A 15,783-nucleotide genomic window follows, 5' to 3' on the forward strand; every position below is an offset into this window, starting at 1 on the left:
TCAACTTGTTTGTTTCATTCAAACTACCTAAAAAAACCTGCATTTCAATAATTGTAAATACTCCAGATAGCTTGATAGAGTTGCATCATATCTGTTATAAAATAACATTCAGTGCTCAATTTACTTACGATTTATAATTTGAAATAGCCTGTATAGCATCTGAAACAAGAGTCATCATCACTTTAATCCTTAGAAAGGGCAATGCATATATTTTGAAATCTGTGACTTTATTTCTATATTTGTCTATAACAGATGATTATTGTAGTTACCAGATTCCATTAGGTAGACCGTCAAATTATTTGTAACTTTAATAATAAATAGTACCAACTCATTTTATATAAGATTGATGTTTTAAGTCTTTGCTTCTATGTAGCAGGGGAAATAGGTTCTTTATAAACAAATAACGGAATGGATTCTGATGACAAAGATAAAGCATTTCCTTCAGATGGAATATCGAAAAGTCTGAAAAGCTTCGATATTCATACACCAATATATATTCTGACTGTGGTTTTCGCTGTAATTTTTATCATTGGTCCGTTACTTGTGCGAAAAGGACCTAACAAAGAGTGAGTTCATTTACTTTTAAATACTAAGTCCACATGCCACTATTGCATATGGATATAGACCACAATATTAATTTTAAGCTTTTTTCAAGTTTATTTAAGACGGTTTTCAAAATACCATTAATTAATATGAAATATGGTGAATTATTTCTCCTCTTTCAGTCACAAGACATAAACTCACATTTGATAAAGAGAAGTTTGGCAAATACTGCCTCTAACCTTTAAATATGTAATAATTACTACGCAGGTTACATGGTACTGTGATTATATTAAAAATATTTGCTCATGACTGTGTATAAATCGCCGGAATGTATCAACAACAGTTTGTTGATAGATTCCGGACACTTATGAGTATCTCTATCAGTATAGAGATATTCATAAATAAACTAAAGTTTTAATATTATTGAATATTGAATGACAAACGTGCATGGCAATAGTAGTTCATACACAGATTTTCACTTTTTGTTAGACATAGATCTACCTAAGTGCACAATCTATTCAGTTCTTCTCAATTGAATCTGTATACTGAACTGGACGGTAGGGAAAAACTATTAATACAAAAAAAACATTCGTAAGCGGCTAAAATGAATGCTAGGCCTATATGAATAAATTATTTTTGATTTGTTTGATATCTAATCTTATTCTTTTCTAGAATTGTTAGATGTGGAATTATGCTAACGGCATTTTCCATGTGGATATTGTAAGTATTTATAATTAATTATGTTGTATAGTTAATTTCAAAATGGCTTCCTTAAGATTCCGTAAGCAAATAATTAATATTAAAATGTTTTGTTTTTATTTTCACCCAAATATAATACAAAAAAAAGCATACATCAATACAGACCTACCTGGCAGTTTGACTGCACCAGAAGTGCGTACCATTTACATTGGACTGTAACCACCTTCATTTTGTTTTTTAATTGCTAAATATAAAACAATAGTTTTATATTCTTTTGAAGTCAATTTACTGTGTTGGTATTTTGCTAATTTTGTCACGATTTTTCTGACAAACAAATACTGAAATTAGTTGTAATCTGTTTTAGTTGGGTGACGGTATACATAGGACAGATGAATCCTCTCGTAGGACCACGTCTCAATAATACCACTTTAGCCTGGATTGCATACGCATGGGTAAGCATACGCTTTATACTGAAATAATATTTATTTTATAACATTTAACGAATTTACAAATTTTTAATTATAAATGTCGAGAGGTCGTACACTGACGACGACTTCATTGGTCCCATATTGAGTCAAGGTAGTGTTTCTTTTGTCTGTTTGTCTTGCAATTTATTTTTGCTAGATATATAAATAGTTAGTAAAAATAAATTGCGTATGTATATATAAAAATTTATAATTTGACGGCTTCGGTAGCGGTTTAGTACAGCACTTTAATTCCGATGGTCGCAAGTTCGATTCCTCACGCGATGCAAACATTTGTATTCATGAGTATGATTATTTGTATTGATCTTGATATTTTCTATGTATATTATGTATTTGAAAAAAAAATATCTAAGTTTATATATCAGTTGTCTAGTACCCATAACACAAACTGCTTACCGTGGGACCGAGGTGGCGCTGTGTTAATTGTCATAATATAAAATAAATAAATAACCCCTATTTATTTATTTATTATGAATTATACATATTATAAATGCCTCGAATTTGTGAATAAATACTAATTACTAACAACGACTAAATCTAAAGTATAGATATTTTCTATTTCAATTGCAGGGTAAACCAGCCAAGACTGAAACTTTGTAGTTAGAGGTCCCTATAGAAGAATTAAATATGATGAAATTGTAATAAGAATGCCTTTAAATATTTAAATATAGTATTACGTATATAAAATCCTTTAATTATTTGTTCTTATATTTATGTAGCCATTATTGTATCTGACCAAAAAATCATAATTTTTTAATTATTTTTTTTGTCGATGATAATGGAATAGTGTACCCGCCTGCGTTAATGGTATACGCTGGCGGAGTGTTGGAGGACGATGGGGAGACATGAAGCCAGGTCAGTTAGGTCATGGCGAATTTATCAGTACTCAAGAAGATCTTGGTCTGGCTAGAACTGCACTGGATTCTATATTAGAACATAAATTTGAAGCTGCACTAGCAAACTCCAACCAGATTTAGTTAGGCAGAAAGATAGAGGTGACGAGAGAGACGTGGTGAGAGAAAACGAGCGACGCAGGTGAGTGTTAACATACGTCGGTATAGAGACCTCTTAAACAACCGAGTGACAAGTCCCGGAAACTGATCGGAGATTCCCTCTTCGCCACATGATAGACCCGACACCCGCACCCTGAATCCATGGAAGGTTAAGAAGTTCGTTTCACTACGCATCAACGGTATACCAATCGTCATGAAATTTGGCATATACACAGCATTTGACGTAGAGAAAGACATAGGCTACTTTTATACATATATATATATCGGTCATAGTCACGCGGACAATGTCATACCTAGAAACTAGTCTGAAATAAATTATTACAAATCCAGACTTAGTATTGCATTATAATAGAAATGTTAATTCTTCTTAATTCGACATTCAACAATGGGTAAGAGACATATTTAGTGTAAATATGAACATGAGAACATTCAATAGAAATATTTTACAAATTATTCAATTCAACAAGTAGTATAGGCCTAGTTCACGAGTATGATGAATGAAAACTTTTCGTATTTTTATAAAATACTGTTTTTACTTAATTATGGGCAGTTTTATAATAGACAGAACAGGTGGTTAGACTAAAATCCACTGTCTTGAAACAAAACTCTAATATGTACACCAATGTTAAGCCTGATAAATAATGCAACGAACCTGCATCAAATAACAATGCAATCAAAAAGCCGAATACCAGCCGAATTGTAATTGAACACGCCCCAAACAAATCGGACTGTATCGCGAAAGATCAAAATAACATTTGTACCGAAATCATTTATCAGCACTGATTCTCTTTCCATTTGCGTCCTCCCCTAGCCCACACCATTGCCGCCGCGCCATGTCATTATAGACCTAATACCACAGACATCGAAGCACAGCGATTTTAGTTTGTGGATGCTTTTTTCTAGCTATATCCGTCTTCGTAATTCACTCTACCTTGACAACAAATTTAATTATTTATTAAGAATTAACCATTTAACCGTTTAGTCGTAACGTTACGATTTATAATATAATGAAATAAATTAATAATACAACAAACACTGCATATTCTTGCTTAAACAAAGCTTGTTGCTCTGTGTATTAAACAACGAATAGACATACTTTTTTTTAAAATACCTATGTACATAACATGGTTGTACTAATAAATATAATGTATATACATATATATTATGCAGTATACCAAAATTTCGAATATTTAGAAGCACTAAAAAAACATAATATAATAGGTTTACTAAATTATAATATAAAAATAAAATGTTAACTTATTTAGGAATAAGGCTAAAAGTTTTAATCGTGAATAGGTCAGCCTTTTCATTGTAAATATATAAAACTATTTTTATAAACTAAACCTAACTCTGCTGTACCTATACGAACGAAAAGTGTATCTTACAGAGGTGATATATCTATAAATATATATGTAACCATTATACATATAACATTTCTGCAAATGATACTGAAACCCGTATTAATATCCGTTGCTTGTTTTAAAAGAAGTAAACAGAGAAACGTGTAACATCTAGATTCTAGATTTAGGTAACCAAACAACAAATATTATGATTTCAAATATACTCAGAGAGTTGATTTTGTGGTAAACGTAACAGTTGATAAACCATGTGGGCTTCAACAGTTGACAATACTTCTGACTACCTCATCTAGGATAACATTTATGACGGTATGTTTGATATTCATACATTTCGACTTAAAAATGTAATATTACAACGATTAGATAAGAGATTCTTGCTCGCTCTTTTTGTGATGAGACAGCTTTCCAAATGAGCGGTTGATTAAATGAACGATAACTGTGACTATTTAAAAGTGCTTAAATTAAGTTTATTGCATTGAAGGATGTCTATTCTCTCTTTATTTCTATTCTGTGCAATTAATATGAAAAAAAATCCTAAATTAAGTTTATTTCAATAAAGGATTTCGATTGTTTTTTTCAATTCTGTGGAATTAATATGTCTTTTCCGCTGCCGCTTATGACACAGTACGCACCCTCGCCCTGTGCGCTGCAGACTAATGTGTTTCAGGGGAATACCATCTTGCGGGGAGTTCGTCATTAATACTCGTTGGTGCTGACGTCCAGATTAAAATTTAATATTTGAATTAAATTGCAATGCTTGTTATGAATACGCAATATGACAACAATGGTTTCGTGTTTTGCCTATTAATAAATTATCAGTTTTTTTAAATCTGTTATTGTCCTACATAGAAGTAAAAATTTTCGTCATTCATTGAAAATTGCAACTGAAAAAATACACCTAACAGTTAAGATGTTCGTCTGGCCATTTCTATTGTTTTACATTTAGCAAAATAAAAGTTTGCAATCGATAAGAAACGAAAGCGTAGATGTACATAGATATTCTTAGGTTAAGAAATCAATGGGTGTTCTTAATTGACGAGTATATCACAATATTTCATATTTATACTATATATTCAACATTAAAAATAATGTTAATATCCATTATTATTGTTTTGTTTTACATTTATATATACCTACATATCTATGATTGAACAATTAATATTTTAAACAAATACAAAAAAAAATATCTTATTCATTATCTTACTGGAGTATAAGAACGTACTTTAAATTCATAGATATAATTGCCTAAAAAATAACATATAAAACTAACCGCTAATATAATATAATCCCAATAAAATGAATGCAATTACGCAAATCCCAAAAAAACACCGGCAAATGGGCATCCCTAACCGTAACTCAATTGTCGCCCCGTGTTCACCGGCCGTCTATTTTTTTTTGAGCTCGAATTCGCGCCATATTGCATCCCACCCTATCTAAATGATAATTCGAGGGCCCTTCTTACAATAAAAATTATTGTGGCCAGTTTATTTTATTACGCTTTGTATTGTGTTCAAATACCTATAGATAAACATGGATAGTACTGCTTCATTCGAAAACTTTTCATATGGAATTTGAACCTTACGACTTTGTGATAAGTGTGTGGGGTGTATTTTGTCGATGAGATTTATAGTTTGCGAAAGTGTATTCGAACTTGTCGCTATATGTCGTATCATCCAAATCGACAGTGATTTCGCGCCTCTTGCCCTTTGACCAATTCCGTTAAGATTGCCTATTTACATTTTCGAAGGGTCCGTCTCAGTGGGTATATATTTTTTTTTTCAGTTTATAGCCCGTTCGTAATTTGACTATTCTTCAGATATCCTCTTTTTAGTGACAATTTTCGAATTTCTATGACTTCATTACACAATCATATATGTATATATGATCGTAACATAAAGAGGTAGGTGGAACTATAGAAACGAGAAATGTCTCTTTAAAAAAATATTGATATAATATAGTCTGCTCCTATAAAGGTTCCGAATAACAAAAAAAAGATTACTGACTGTTAAAGAATACTATCAGGATTGCCTGATAGCATTCTCTACCAGTCAGTAATCTTTCTTTTAACATATACCTATACATAACAGACTGATTGCAGTCTGTTATGGTACGGTTTATTGGTACGGTTTTAGTTGTGTTCAGAAACAATTCATTAATAGACAACTTTTAATAAGGTGTCTAATTGAATCTATCCTAAACAACAACAACAAATAAGGATCTAAAAAAACCGAAATATTTATAATATCTATTGTAGTTATTATCTCAATTATTAGTGTTTTCATCTGATATATACCTACAAGGTATATGATAGTTACAGACAAGGAATGTATATGACAGACCTTTGTGTTTACCTTTTAATATTTAGAAATATTTTAGTTTCCTTGTATTGTAAATCTAAATTAGTTTTAATAGGAGTAGTAATTGTTAATAAGTAATGTATATAAGGTTTTACACCTTAGGCACCATAATATAAAACAATTAAAAATATAACAAAATAATCTTAAGCACGATGTACAATGTAATGACTTAAATAAATAAAAAAATGCTATATGACACTTGTCCTATACCTACTATTGACGTCATCGTACCATTGTTTTGCCAAATCAATGGTAGTATCAAATACAAGAAATTGTTTAATGTCATGCAATATTAAACAATTTCTTGTATTCTGAATGATATCAAAACCTATCTATAGGCCAGACGACATCTACAAGTACATACATAAATAGATGAAAGACATATCAAACCTTTGTAATAAAAACCGCAAGTTCGCTATCTACCCCATTCTTACCGTTCAGATCACAATCACTGCTACCATATTCGATGTCATTATGCATAAATTCCCGCCATTTTTTTTACTTTTTTTTCGATTTGTTAGGCACCGGAATCAGATCTCACAGTTGATAACACTTTATTATGCCGTAATATTTTTTAATCTGCGTTACTTGCACTCGTGTTTCATATTCACATTCGTATTGTGTGAAGGGTGATAAAGCGACAATTGCAATCCTTTGCGAACAATGGAATAGAGTTGTAGAGAACACGTAATTTACTGTGACACGTTTAGGTATCTTCTTGACACATCGTTTCATGAAATCTTCCTACAACATTGTTCTTATCAATATACTGCATACTAATATTATTACATTACTATAAATAGTATATATATATTAGTTGTAGAATAGGCGATTGTTAAGCAATATTGTTAAGAACTCTTTCGTTCATATAAAGAACATATTATTTGAGAAATATATATTCCTTGATAATTTTAAAATATTACAAATAAAGGACTGTAAATTTAAACTACAATGTGAATACATGAAATATTTCACTTTCCTCTTTTATTGATGCTCTATCATGGAACCTAATAACAATTAATTATGTTATTAATATTATAAACGCGAAAGTTTGTGAGTATGGATGGATGTTTGTTACTCTTTCATGCAAAAAGTACTGAACGGATTTTCATGAAACTTTACAATAATATAGCTTATACATTAAAATAACATATAGGCTATAAATTTGACGCGGGTAAAACTGCGGGCACAGCTAGTATATGTATATAGGTTTGATATATTACTCAACAAATACCATCCAGACAACCTTGAGGTAGAATATGAAGATATGAGAGGAAATAGGTGTACCGTAGTGAATAGATTGAACTATATTTACATAAACTGTGCAGTAAGTTTCGCAGGGGCGCGCAGCAAAACAAGAAAAACAACGTCGTGGAGCGAAGTTCGCGCGCAAACTTTCGAGTCTAGGTAGATTTTCCAATTTGAAACTCGTTACGTACACTGAGAGGTCGTCTCTGTTCTTTTCACTTGGACTTGTCCCAGGATTTATGGGGGAACTTCGCGTAAGAACAAAGGCGAATAGTTGTCAGCGTTGGTTATTTATAAACTATGTTTGAAAATGTGTAGGTTACTAAGGTGTGGAGATATTATTTTGGTAGAAAATCATGTCAGATTTAATATTATATGTATAATTACACTAGTTGTGCCCACGGTTTCAGCCGCATGAAATTTATAGCCTATATGTTACTCTAATGTATAAGCTATATTACTGTATTTTGCAACTTCATGTGCATAAATTTCATCCCCTATTTCGCCCCCTTCCAGCTAAATTTTCGAGATAAAAGATGATCTATGTCCGTTATCGTAACACCAACTATCTTCATATCAAATTTCATTAAGATACTTTAAATCGTTTAGTCGTGATGTGGTTACATTACCAGCAGACAGACAAACATACAAACACACTGTCACATGTATAATAGAAATAGTTAGTAGCCATCAATGGATTTGTGATATGGATAGCATGATATAAAAACTTAAACCCTTTTTTGTAAATATATATATACTCTGCATACAAAGCATCCAGACCATTACAAACAATCAAACTCAGGACCACGGCAGTAAGACGGTGTATTAGTGTCGAAGTATTAGTATATCTACCTAAAACTATGAACTTTTTACATATTTTATTAATATTTAATACCAAAAAAATAATATTTTTTTATATCTAGTATGGGACACAGTTAGCTAGATACATCAAAATAATAATATCTAGTAAGACAAATTCAATATTGTCTACTAAGCACTGCAGACGTCAAAACTGTGTCACCCCGCCTTACATTTTCCTATTGTTATTTAGTATATAAGATCATTATTTCTATGTACATATTGTCAGTTTATTACCATCTGTAATATACATCGTCTCGACCAACAACATCGTATCATTTACCCGCAACATCTAGTGAAAAGAATAATTAAAATTAATTTGGAGTAACGACCACAGGTAGGTAGGTACAACTTATTAAAATAGATACTTATGTAATACTCAGATTTAGAGTTCAATAAGTTTTTATATAAAACCTATTTCTGAATAACTTACTTCCATCCAGAAGAATATTGTCATTTCAGATGTCAACAACAAGCTGAACTTTTTGCGGCAGAATTCCAAGATAAATGACAATTACTAATTCAGCTATTCCTAAGTTTTTGTACCGTCCGACCAGCGTTAACGTCACTTATACAAAAACGTTTCGACTCGTGAAACTAATTCATTCATTTACTTCGAATATTCAGAAGGTTTTGTATAGCAATGGATGTAAAAATGTTGCTAGTCTAAATTTATATTTTACGCTTTTAGTTGGGTTAACACCAGACAGCTGAGAAGTTGATATTTATTTTCTAAATACCGTCATACTCGTAAACTGGTGCTAATTGTAGGAACTAGTCTGCTCTGATAACTATGGCTGATTTATTTTGTTACTTAAGTAACGATTAATTAATTTTCGCCAATTTGCGATTTGGTAGATTGTATTCACACAAAATTCTTAAAAATGTAATTATGAAAAAGAAAAATTTATAAGCGTATCACTCAAGTTTAAGCTCATTCTTCTTGTGATGAGTATGCGTTCTGAATGAGTGCTAGAATGAAAATTTATGATTATTCAAAATTACTTAGACTACATTTATTTTAATAAAGATTATTACTATTTCTATTTATGAAGAGTGGGGACTACTGGCACCATTGCTAGCAATTTGCCAGGTCAAGTTCACCTTCGCGTGGTTCCCTTTAGACCTAGGTAAATTTACCATAATAGGCTAATGGACCATTAGCCTGACATTCTACACTAGTGGAACTGGTGCTAGCGTATACCATATACGAGCTCAGTGATTAAAATATTGGTATGGATCGGACTCAGGCTCCTTCATCAAATAAATGTATTTTTTTAATGGATGAATATGAAAAAGTATTCTAATTCAACATTCATTGTATTTTTCTGATTTTAATTGTTTTTAATTATTTCTATATTAAGTCGATTATAATTGAAGTGTTTCGAAGCACCTACCGAATAAATATCACTTCATTTCATTAAATTTCTCGTGAATTCGTCACAATGGTCTTATTTTAAACATACTTATTTTTTCATCCATCATTCCCCACTGCTGTGCCACCAGCGTATACGCTGGCGTGAAGGTGAAGAAAATTATTCTGGCAATGGTATAACCATTGCCAGAATAATTTTCTTCATCTAGAAAAAATATACCATAGTACGTATACATATATAAAATGTTTACAATAAATAAATGACGTCTTAAGTAATTATTTGAGCAGCTCTAAAGCGTAATGGTGTTGCTTCCGGCGCGCCGCCATTAGTGGCCATTTCCTGCTAACTTCCGGCGCTCATAGCGCCGCCGTGCGACATTACCCCACAACAGTTATTGCTGAAAAAAACGGCAAAGTAATATAAGGTAAGGCTTTAATAGCTTGAACATTAACAATTCATTTTTTATCTACCAAATAGTCTTATTATTCAGTTGATAATTTTCTACAAATAAATTTACTTTTTCTTTCTTTTTTTATGTAATATATATCAATCCTTTTTTCATGAAAATAAGTATGAAATATATCTGAAGTAAAAATAAATAGAAAATAATACCTACCATGCACAATAAACGTCCTTCCGCAAGTTTGGATGTTTCATCCTATAATGGTAGAAAATATGTTAGACTTAACTTTAACCTTTATTAGAAGAGTTCAAATAAATAATTAAGAAATATACACGTGTTAATAACACGTGTATATTTCTTAATTAAAACCGCATATTGTGCTGTACCGAACCTTTTTTCAAATGTAGTTTGTACAAATGAACCTACACCTATTTATTACATTATATCAATAAATATTCTACTATACACAATATGTATAATGTACTGAATATATTTTAGTTGTCAACATATAATATCGTATGGAATTCATGTATTCAATTTGAAAACATCTAGATTTGGTTATTTAACAGATGCTGGATAGAATAAAATAGAACGGGTATGATCTGTATTCTAATAAGCATAAAGTTTAGGTTAGTCTATATAGTATACCAATCAGAAGTAAATATAGATATATACATACTATATACATACATATATGTATATACCTACATGATACTGAGCCGCTTTCACCAAGAAACAAGGTGCAATTAAAAAATCATATTTAAAATTTTCATGCTCGTAATACTGAAAATGTATGTATAGGCAATTGTGACCGCTTACTATTAGATTAACGCTACCTCGTAAGCCATTCCAATTACTTAAAAAAAATTATATGTTAACTTAGTATGATTTTTTTATATTCAACATACAAAATATTTAAAAATATTTTCAGTTTTCCTCAGCTACTTTGAGAAAGTTGTTCAGAATTAATACTAACACTTTCTTAAAGGGTTTACTACATACATCTACTACCTAATTGTACCAGAAATGATAGTAAACATATATAAACAATTATATTTCATCAATAAATAGTTATATATTTGTAGACTCTACGTACAATAGAGTAGGTAGGTATTGGGCTACATTCAATAAAATTAAAAGCCTTTTGATTGAGAAATTAAAAGCTTTCGTTAATTCGTCATCAGATTAGGTCCTAACGATTGCCGATTCACTGTGTATACTCCAGCCTAATGGACTTCAATACAAACAGCTACACGTAAGTGGCGGAAGTCAGCCGAGTGACGGCCACGTGGCCGCTCGATCAGATGACACGCCTGGACTAATGGTGTCGCTTTACAATCTTACGGAAACCGGTTTAAATTGTGAAGGTGTTGACTTGGTGAATTGGGGGAGTGGAGTACCTTGATGAGGTGGCAATATCTTTCTTTTTTATTTAAACTGAATGGCAAACATGGCAGCTATAGCTTTATGTACATAAAAATACGACGAAAGTTTCAAAGTATTTTATATACCATATATAGATGTATATTATGATGTCTGTGGTATTTCTCATAAGTTACCATAAGTAGCCAGTAATTTCACTGCCATATCTCAGCCTGCATACTGGACTACAGTTCGCAAAACAAACCATTTAAATATAAATTAATGAGTAATTAATATTCAATATGAATTACTGATTTATTTATACTGAACCCTGGACAACATACATCTCCTCACACAGCATCATCTAGTGATATGCAAATAACTAATGTACATAAAAACACTCACACGTATACTTATCATCTCATCGCATCTCGAAATCATTCCGAACTGACGGTAGATTTGACATATCATAAGAGTCTGTAATAGACCTACATGAATAAAGATATTTTTTAATTTGAATACAAATGTTGGTACTATACGGGGATTGAACCCATGACCATCGGATACTCATTGATAAGCGTGCTAAAGATTCATAGATAATAGATCACAGAAATCGTTACAATATACCTGCTATATATATATATATTATTTGTATGTGGTTCTTAAAGAACATTGTTTAAACTGTTATCGAGTTTTTTTTCAATCCTTGAAGCAAAACGAAGAACTTTTAACGAAAAGACTGACTACAAGATATAGAAACTATAGATAATCATTAAAATCAATTCTGAATATACAGCTGAGATATCGCGTAACAAACTCATAAAACAGCAGAGTCGAATTGAGAATCGCCTCCTTTTCAAAGACGGTTGAAAATGCAAAACATTTGCCTCAGGCTCGACGCAATCAGCCGATGGAACGTCGGAAGGTGAACGGAATTTTAAAACGCTCCGCGCGATATTTTTATTATATTAGTCTCCTTTTTGAGCCATGATTTGTGGGGAATCATTCATAAAACACTTTCAAGTTAAGCCACCATTACGTTACGGTTTTCGGTACACCGAGAAACCAGTCTAGAGTAGATCAGCTATGTTTTTTTCAATAGTCAGGTTTGTACCTTATCTCTTATCTAAATTATGAAAGACAAAATTTAATACTAACCAAAATATCAACATTATATTATTACTTGTGGTATTTATTTATGATACTTTTTTAACTTAATATTATAAACGCAAAAGTTTGTGAGTATAGATGGATGGATGTTTGTTACTCTTTCACGCAAGAACTACTGAACGGATGTTGATGAAACTTTACAGTAATATAGTTTATACATCAGAATAGCAAATAGGCTATAATTTAAAAATATATATTATGTATATTAGGCGAAATATATAATGATAAATGTCAAGTAAGTGTGATGCAGACAAGTTGTGCGGAGTTGCTCCGCGACTTCGTCTGAAGAGTTTAAGTTTAATATGGGTAGATAATATTGTATCCAGCTACCTACAAATTGTTAACACGTGACTTTTCCTGTTAATTTCTGTAACAATATTAATGATAATTTATTTCCAATATTTGATACATTTGTGTAATTTCATCAGATTTTTGTAGTTCTTTTATAATAAGTATAATTTGTAGGCAAACCTGATAAACCCGGATAACATTCGTGAAAGTTTATTATATGTATGTATTTTACTTTAACAGCTTTTTCCAATTTTTTATGTTTTAACCGCAACGAGGTTGTTTATTAGGACAGAAGTGTAACAAAATGTTGCGGAATATCACTCGACAGGCATAATGACATCTCGTTAACTGCTCATCCCACAGTTTAAACATGCTCAATGACTTTAAATGAGCAAAACCACAAAATGCAAAAATGGCGATTGCCGCTTCACCATTATATTGATTTCGACGCCATTAAAACGAACCGGAAATTAAAAAGAAATAAAAACATATTGCTTTCCCGCGCGCTCCGGACTTCGCCCAATTTGTACACGTTCTGTTTTCGAACATCGCACTTTTTTTAATATAGAGAAAAGCTTAAGCCCACCACTATTGTCTTTCAATAATCCACCTAACGAGTGAAGATTTAGAAGCTGTATTACCTTTTGTGTTTAATACATTAAACACGTTATGTTATTTTAATAGTATGTGAAATATAGGGTAGGTAGATTTTATTTGGCATGCCATTATTGTCAGCGTGATATGATTATTATATTATCGGGCGATAAACGGGCATAAAAAAGATATATCGTGACGAGGCAATCATCTGACGGGGATTATGACGTTATTACATTGTTACATGTGGATTTATCGAGAATATATCGAGCTAATTACATTTCTGAGCAAAATATGCCTCAATAAAGTAAGGAGTATAAGTTTTAGGCCTTTTTTGGATATCAATTGTTATTAGCAAACGGTTGTTAACAACTAAAAATATTTATAGATATAATTCATAACTATACAGGAACAAATTTACAAAAAAAATTAAGAGTGAACACTAATCACCTAAAAGAGATATGGATAGAAATAGATCGTTATTGCAGTTGGTACGTTGTAGGTATATATGAACTTATAAACCAAAATTACGATTCACACCTCACACCTCTAAATTTCGATTCTAAATTATAATATTATATATTGACGACCTCGGTGGTCTAGCGGTCTAGCACACCGCTTCCCATAGTCGCGGGTTCGATTCCTCGCACGGCACAAACATTTGTATTCATGAGTATGATTGTTTGTATCGGTCTGGGTATTTTCTGTGTATAATATGTATGTATTTACGAAAAAAAATTATGTATCTATCTATTTGTATCAGTTGTCTAGTACCCATAACACAAGCTTTAGCTAGCTTAACTTGGGTCTAGATGGCGAAAGAAAGCATTACTGATCGTACCAGCTACTACTGTTTTAATGCAAGAAAAAATTACATATAAATAATTATAACACTTTTAGTGTTCACTTATCATTGAGATGAGGTACTTACCTATACAATTTTGTATTATAAATACTCTCGGAAAATATTACGAGTAGGTACCTAATACCTACTCATAATATTTTCCGAGAACTTATTATTACCTATACCGAATGAAAATCAAGGACTATTTGACAGACATTAAATATGCCCAAATGACTTTGATATCCACTTCAACCATTTGCCCCATATTTTTACCAAAAACTCCAGCTACTAACTCGCCTACACAGCGAGTGCGAAGACTTCTAAGTAAAAGCTAAAGCATGTAGGACTATTAAAGCATTTAATTTTCCTTGAATCTGTATTTTTGTAATCATGTACAAGAAATAGCAGATTTCTTGTCAGTTCTTCTGAACTCAAAAGCACTGGACAATAGATTTTTCTAAGATAAGAATCTGTTGTAGAGCTACAGGAATAAAAATATTTGGATTTGTTTTCCTGTCTAAATTGGCTATCACATGAAATGGCTGGTATTTTTAGATACATTTAAAAATTAATTTACAATAATATTTTGTATATTTCACTAAGAATTCCAATGAGTTCATTATAATAAAGGACAATTCAACCAAAACCAAACCCAAGTTAAGCTATCTCTAAAGCTTGTGTTATGGATACAAGATTACTGATACAAATACATACCTACATATATTTTTTTGGTTAATATGTACATATTGTACATAGAAAACACCCAGATCAATACAGACAATCATAGTCATGAATACAAATGTTTGTATCGTGCGAGAAATCGAACCCGCGACTATCGGAAGTAAGGCGGTGGTGTGCTAAACCGATGGACCACCGAGGTCGTCATTATATATTTAAAATATATGGTATATATGTAGGTATATATTTTAAAACAAAAAATATAAATTTAATGGATACTTACGAAGGTTGCATTGTCGTATTATATTCAATAGTTTATTCATAATCAAAATGCCTGTCATCTATCACTTACAGATAAAAGCTCTGGAACATCAAAGGGATCTAATCAGATACACGGCACGAGATATAGGTACTTAGGTAGGTACATGTAAAACACATTAATACGATAATGCCTATAAATGGATGGCAAATATTTACATAGCGGCGCCTTCTGTACTTAAATGA

The 15,783-nt window shown here is 31.6% G+C and overlaps 1 protein-coding gene across 1 annotated transcript; it reads left to right on the forward strand.

The window, feature by feature from the left end:
- The first annotated feature begins 408 nt into the window (after positions 1-408).
- LOC131841084 (V-type proton ATPase subunit e-like) lies at positions 409-2,360 on the forward strand. The gene is made up of 4 exons (XM_059189321.1): positions 409-566; positions 1,216-1,263; positions 1,607-1,694; positions 2,298-2,360. The coding sequence occupies exons 1-4, from the start codon at positions 409-411 to the stop codon at positions 2,325-2,327; spliced, it is 324 nt and encodes a 107-aa protein (XP_059045304.1). The 3' UTR covers positions 2,328-2,360.
- The last annotated feature ends 13,423 nt before the right edge of the window (positions 2,361-15,783 follow it).

Source organism: Achroia grisella, unplaced genomic scaffold (assembly GCF_030625045.1).
Source record: "Achroia grisella isolate CSIRO2021 unplaced genomic scaffold, CSIRO_AGI_Agris_v1 utg1573, whole genome shotgun sequence".
In the NCBI taxonomy this organism is placed as follows: domain Eukaryota; kingdom Metazoa; phylum Arthropoda; class Insecta; order Lepidoptera; family Pyralidae; genus Achroia; species Achroia grisella.

What these genes read in the sequence shown, in the direction of transcription:
- LOC131841084 (XM_059189321.1), top strand. Translation starts at nt 409, where the DNA reads ATGGATTCTGATGACAAAGATAAAGCATTTCCTTCAGATGGAATATCG. An exon ending in CGAAAAGGACCTAACAAAGA is followed by an intron (nt 567 to 1,215) that starts GTGAGTTCATTT and finishes ATTCTTTTCTAG; the next exon opens with AATTGTTAGATGTGGAATTA. An exon ending in CCTGGATTGCATACGCATGG is followed by an intron (nt 1,695 to 2,297) that starts GTAAGCATACGC and finishes TTTCAATTGCAG; the next exon opens with GGTAAACCAGCCAAGACTGA.